Here is a 6,731-nt window from a genome sequence, read left to right as displayed (position 1 = left end):
AATTGTTTATACACTTTTCATTGTACAAATTTAACACACTTCTTTTTCTCTATACTACTTATGCAATCCAATAGTATCTAAATTCTACTATAAATAGAAGTTTAACTATTAAATCTTCTTAAGCAATCCAATAGTATCTAAATTCTACTATAGATAGAACTTTAACTATTAAATCATGTGCAAGAATCTAATGCAATTAACATATTGCAGATCCAATAATAATGCTTAACATAGATAATAAGATAATATTATAATTTGCATTTACAATAGTAAATAATCAATCTACAAAAGCGTTCTACTAAAAATCACTTGATCATCAATAATTAAAAAGTCAATCATTATTAAATTCTCATTTCAATAACAAATGATCAATCACTTGCAGTTATCCTAAAAATTGTAAAATTACAAGACAACAACTAACCATTATTAAGCATTTGTTAAATATTCTTACTATTTATAACATCTATTTTGTAATCGCTGGTACCACTGTCATAAATTTTACAATAGTTTTATTGCTTCCGGTTTGTATCAATTCATTTTTATTTTAGGAAATGTGTAGACAATATCTTCAGCTTCCAAAACAATATCTTCAGCTTCCTTTTGGTAAACACATGGTGGCTTATAGAACATTAAATTCTCGTAATAATAATACCATTGAAAAGGAAAAATAGTAATAATAATTTTATATTTCAATCGATCATTCTCCCCTTCAAATAAAACAATGTTTGCATTGTAAGAACACAGATCCAGAACAAGAAAGAATCGATAAAAAGATCAATCTTTTAAAGAATACTTTTTGCCAGTAAAAGGTTTGAACTTTTCAGCTTCTTCACTTTCCTTTTCACTTTTCTGTGCCGCGACCTTTCCAGATTCCATAGCAACTGCATGGGTTTGATAGGTCTTGTCACCAAATACAAGCTTACCTGGTTTACGTATTGGAGCTCTTGAAGGGGATCTTGACCTTGCTGATTTAACTTTCGGACTTTTGGGTGATACAGGTTTTCCATTCAGACGCCTTCCAACTCCAGTGAAACCAGTAAATCTGCATTGAGATTTTTCTTCATGCTCTGTAGATGTAGTAGTTTCTCTTGTTGATCTTGCACTAGTTGCAGTAGTGCAGATATTAGCAGGATTTAATGGCAGCCTTTCAGGTTCTTTGTAATCAAGAGGAGGAGCAACGTCTGCGTCAAACACACTTATGGCAGATTCAGGTTTTGTTTCCACTATATTTATACAATATATGGTGTTGTTATAATCTAACTTAATGGTATCCCCTGTGGTCAAACAAGAGAAGTTCCTCAGAGAAACCTCCAAGAAAGCTTTTGGGTTGGATATGTCTAATAAATTCTTTGTGTGGGGCTGCAATTTCAAACTCGTTCCCTTTGGAAGAGTGGTATGCTTCAATTTGACTATATCTCCTGGTTGTAGAAGCATATTTTCCATCATCCAAAGTGGCATATAAATGATACCCTCCTCAGCCACGAATTCAAGTACTCCACAGTGTGAGATGCAACCTGTGATGGTATTCTGAAGCTGGAAAAGCATTGGATACTCTATTTCTTGAGATATCAGACGAGAAAGAGCAGAAGGAGGCATTATAATTTTGTTGGCTTTTTCAAGCTCTGGTTTGTCAGTATAAATGGGTGGATAACATTGATAGATCTGCTCAAAAGTAGCAGCTTCTGCATACCAATTTCTATCTTCATAAGGCCCTCCATACCTATATCTTCTATATCCATATCTTCTTTGATAAGATCCATCTTCATGATGTTCTTCTTCATGGTTGTTCATAACTTCCTCGGGTCCTCCATGTCCATATCTACTTTCATCAGATCCATCTTCATAATATCTTTCTTCTGCATGCACTTTCATATTTTCATCAATTCCATCTTCAAGATTTCTTTCTTCTTCATGTCCATTCATATCTTCAGGAGGTTCTATATATCCATATCTTACTTCATCATCTGATCTATCTTCATGCACATTCATATCTTCGTCAGATCCATTTTCAAGCTTTCTTTCGTCTTCATGTCCATTGATATCTTCGCCAGGTTCTCCATATCCATATCTTCCTTCATTATCCGATCTATCTTCATGAGAACTTTTACATCCAAAAATCTCTTCCTTACCAACTTTTACATCCAAAAATCTATTTTTAACAGTCGTAGTGTTAACTCTTAACTGCTCCTTCAAACTATAAATGAGCCTATATCACTATTAATATGAAATAAGATTTGATTTTTTTCTTTTTTCTTTTTCTAAAGATTGAAAGCTCTTTTACATGCACTATAATTAAGAAAACGCGTAAAATGGAACTCAATATAATTACATTAGGATCTTGGAGTGCATTTCCACCGTTCCATACAAAATAAGCGTCACGAAATTTGAACTTGTTGATTAATTCTTAAAAAATAAATGTTAATATATTATTAGTTTTTGTTTTAGTTAAAACGAATAAAATTATTGTCTATATAATAATTTTGCGTATTGAATATAATTGTAAAGTTATTTGAAGAAATTTTTTTGGCAATACTGAATTAACTTTTTGTTGTTATAGTAGAAAAAAATTTATATGAAAACTACCTCAATTTAGAGATTGTGGGACCAAAGAAAGATAAAAGTTTGAGTAATTATAAAAGATGGAACACCAAGAAGAGATTGAAAAAACAACTTATTATATCTTTAGAGCCCGCCCCTATGACATAATAAAAATCATGTTTTAAGCCTACTCATGATTTCTTTTCCTCAAATTTCTTTTGTTAAATCTACTCCCTACAATATAAGGGTGATGCATGCACTACAAGTACCACAACCCATGCTTTTTGCTGATCAAGCCAAAGTTGTGTCCTTGGACAAAATAATTAAGAAAGACAAGTTGTTAGTTCAATAAAATTTGTTGAGAAGGTCTAGGATCCAAAAATGAGTTAAAATAATTGCTATTTTAGGGTAGAATCCTTTGAACAAATATTTATTGGTGAAAATATTCACTCCTTTGGCTACACAATGTGGGCCAATTCCCTTGATCAATACATTTCATTACCTATAAATCCATGTTGATATGGACTTGTCAGTACCTACATCCATCACTATCCTACTTGATCTACAACAAATTACAACCAAGAGTGACATCTAACTACCACTCTCTCTCAAAGTCATATAAAAGCAATGTTGGGTGTACATGTTGAGAATATGCATCCCACAATAGACATAAAATCTATTTTCAGTAAAAGGCTTAAAAGGTTCTCTTTTGTTAAATATATATTTGAAAGCTATAGGAAAAAAAGAGTTAAAAAATTCAATGAGTAGATTGATTAGTATAATGTTAATGCTTAGTATTAAATATTATGAAGAATTATAAATAAAAATGAAATATATTACATTTTCTTAAAAAATCTTAGAATTTAAATTTATTTTATATAGATATTTTAAATGTGTCCGAGTAATAAGTCATTTGACATTACTCATTAAATTTAAATATAAAATGAAATATGTAATTACACTAGCACCTCTCCCTTACTGCATCTTAGGAAAGAAGAAGAGATGTGTTCCTCAAAGATAGGTCATATGAAGTACACATGTACAAGTTATAAGAACCCTAAAACTAAAAGAGGGCGCAACCCTCAAAAAAAGATAAAACTTGTATGATAAAAATTAATCAAAAGGAGCAGAAACATAATGGCTTGAAACCCCTATAGGATATTACCTATCTATGACTTCACAAAGGAGAGGTATAATGCAAGAATAGAATGTCACATAATAACTTTTCTATTAGGTCCATTTGCAATAAATGAATTAGGATGAGTGTGTCTAGAAGCTGATCGTATATATGTCAGTTTCAATGTTGACTAAAATTGATCAATGGGATAAGCATAATGAATGTAATTTGAGAATGGTGTTAATTTTGAATGTAGATGGAAGAGTTCAAACAATTGAATTAAGGCATGTCAAGATATAAGTATAATATAGAAAAAAATAAACATGATTCAATGAGTAGATTGATTAGTTTAATTTTAATGCTTAGTATTAAATTTTATGAAGAATTATAAAGAAAAATGAAATATAACACATTTTCTTAAAAATTCTTAGAATTTAAATTTATTTTATATAGATATTTTAAATGTTTGCGAGTAATAAGTCATTTGACATTACTCATTAAATTTAAATATAAAATGAAATATGTAATTACAATAGCACGTCTCCCTTACTGCATCTTAGGAAAGAAGAAGAGACGTGTTCCTCAAAGATAGGTCATATGAAGTACACATGTACAAGTTATAAGAACCCTAAAACAAAAAGAGGGAGCAACCCTCAAAAAAAGATAAAACTTGTATGATAAAAATTAATCAAAAGGAGCAGAAAGATAATGGCTTGAAATCCCTATAGGATATTACCTATCTATGATTTCACAAAGGAGAGGTATAATGCAAGAATAGAATGTCACATAATAGCTTTTGTATTAGGTCCATTTGCAATAAATGAATTAGGATGAGTGTGTCTAGAAGCTGATCATATATATGCCGGTTTCAATGTTGAATAAAATTGATCAATGGGATAAGCATAATGCATGTAATTTGAGAATGGTGTTAATTTTGAATGTAGATGGAAGAGTTAAAACAATTGAATTAAGGCATGTCAAGATATAAGTATAATATAGAAAAAAATAAACATGAGGGTTATAATTGTTAGTCATTCAAGGACTCAAGCTCCCAAGATCACCTATAAAACTAAAATATCCTTCTACAAAAGAGAAAAGAAAGAGCATAATTTTTCCACTAACATATGTATAATATATTAGATCAAATATGCTAAATGAAAACGTCTATGCAATAGAAAAAGTACATATGTGACTTTTCTTATATAGGAAAGGTTGAGAGATACGACTAACTAGGATGATGGAAGATGTCTTAATCTTATGAAATGAGACAATTAGGGGATAAGATCACACATGTTTCCAAAATTACTCCTAGAGCCCTAAGTAAACTTAAAATGTGAGCATGCATAAATAGGGCCTAATTAGAAACTAGTTAGATATTGTTCCTTGTTGATACCAATAGCCTCTTTAAGTGCAACTTAAGGACATTGATAAATTAATACAAAAGACACAAATATGGGAATTTCTTTAATAGGCCATGTTAGGTTTGCAAATTCAATCTCTCATAAGTGAAGAAAAGGAGAAAAACCATTAGAACAAAATTCCTCCCCAAATGAGAGAAAATAGAAGAAAGTGAAAAAAGAAAGGACTCAATATGACCTATTCCTTTGAAAGTGAAAATTAGGGATAGCATAAAAGTAAAGACAAATGTGTTGATCTAAAAACAAATAATGCTAGTGAATTCACACCCATCCTTTGAAGCCATTTTATTTCATGATCCACTTAATAGTTTGGTTCAACAAAATGTGTGACCAAATGGAATAATGGGCAGCTAGAACCACCAAATGTACTCATGTTGGTAAATTAGAGAGGGGATGGAGATAGGGAAAGCTGAAGTAGAAGCACAAACATGAGGTGTAAATTGAACCAGTTACAATTCACGATGCTACATGCACACATGATGGACACTTGATATTTCCTTCTCATTCTTAATTGTCACCTTCAAGCATATCCAATCATGAAGCTATATTTTCTCTAACACATCAACACACATATTCAATGTGATGTTGATTAACTTGTGCTCAAGAACCACTTACATATTTACAACATCAACTACTTGCATGTATGCCTTCACACATTCATTCCAATAAAAAATGTCTATTTAACACAATAAAATTTAAAATTTAAATGTTATATTACAATATGCATAGCATTTCCTACCATAGTACATAGCATTAAAGATCTCCTCACAAGCACACCTAAGCCCACCAAGTCTACTACATCACATTCAAATGTCATGTCATTATCAAACTCTTATGCACATGTAGACAAAAAAGAAACAGATCAAGCCTCTTAAAGTTTAGATTAGCACGTCACAACAATTTGAGATATGATGGTCTATAATTGATAGTATTGAATAATATATTTGCAAATTTAATATCCAGAAAATTTTGGTAACTAAAATGATGTTTAATTGTCTATGATAAACAAAATATTTCTTATCCACTAATATTGAAAGCCATAAATTCAATAATCGACAAATCATAATAAATCACAACTGATCTTTTAACCAAATTTCCTTCAAAAATCAGTGCAAAATGTTTTCTAACCAATAAAATTAAATAAAATCATTTTTTTTGGTGATTTATATAATTTCCTCGTATTTTGATAGATTTTTTTAGTATTTCCAAGTTATTTTCAGATTTCTGTGGCATTTTCCCCTTTTTTTACTCCTGAGATTGCTATGTATTTGTATTTGTTAATTTTTTTTAGTTTTTTTTCAATGAAAGCATAATATTATGGCAATCTTATTTGCATATATTTATGTTTTATTTCATATATTTTCAAATTTTTAAATATTTTATTATTATTAAGATTTTTTAAAATAATTTTAAATAATAGATATTAATAAATTGATTGGTATGTAAGTTAAAAAAATTATTATTGAAGTGTAAGAGTGAAAAATGTATTTTTTTGTTTTTGGAATATAAAATATTTTTACATTTCTAATGAAATTAAGTACTGTTTTTTGTTTGTCAATTATAAAAATATGTTTCTATCTAATGTTATTTTTTACCAATGAATATATTTTAACTCATTTGTGATATTTTCTCATTGTCACTTATATGTATTAAATTAC

At 29.7% G+C, this 6,731-nt stretch overlaps 1 protein-coding gene across 1 annotated transcript; it reads right to left on the bottom strand.

Moving 5' to 3' along the window:
* Positions 1–774: 774 nt before the first annotated feature.
* LOC131067256 (uncharacterized) lies at positions 775–1,674 on the bottom strand. Its single transcript, XM_058002213.1, has one exon. The coding sequence runs from the start codon at positions 1,594–1,596 to the stop codon at positions 775–777; it is 822 nt and encodes a 273-aa protein (XP_057858196.1). The 5' UTR covers positions 1,597–1,674.
* Between the last annotated feature and the right edge of the window lie 5,057 nt (positions 1,675–6,731).

Source organism: Cryptomeria japonica, chromosome 7 (genome assembly GCF_030272615.1).
Source record: "Cryptomeria japonica chromosome 7, Sugi_1.0, whole genome shotgun sequence".
In the NCBI taxonomy this organism is placed as follows: Eukaryota; Viridiplantae; Streptophyta; class Pinopsida; order Cupressales; family Cupressaceae; genus Cryptomeria; species Cryptomeria japonica.
Note: the sequence above shows the minus strand (reverse complement) of the source record. Positions and strands in the feature narration are given on the sequence as shown.

What these genes read in the sequence shown, in the direction of transcription:
- LOC131067256 (XM_058002213.1), bottom strand. Translation starts at nt 1,596, where the DNA reads ATGCCTCCTTCTGCTCTTTCTCGTCTGATATCTCAAGAAATAGAGTAT.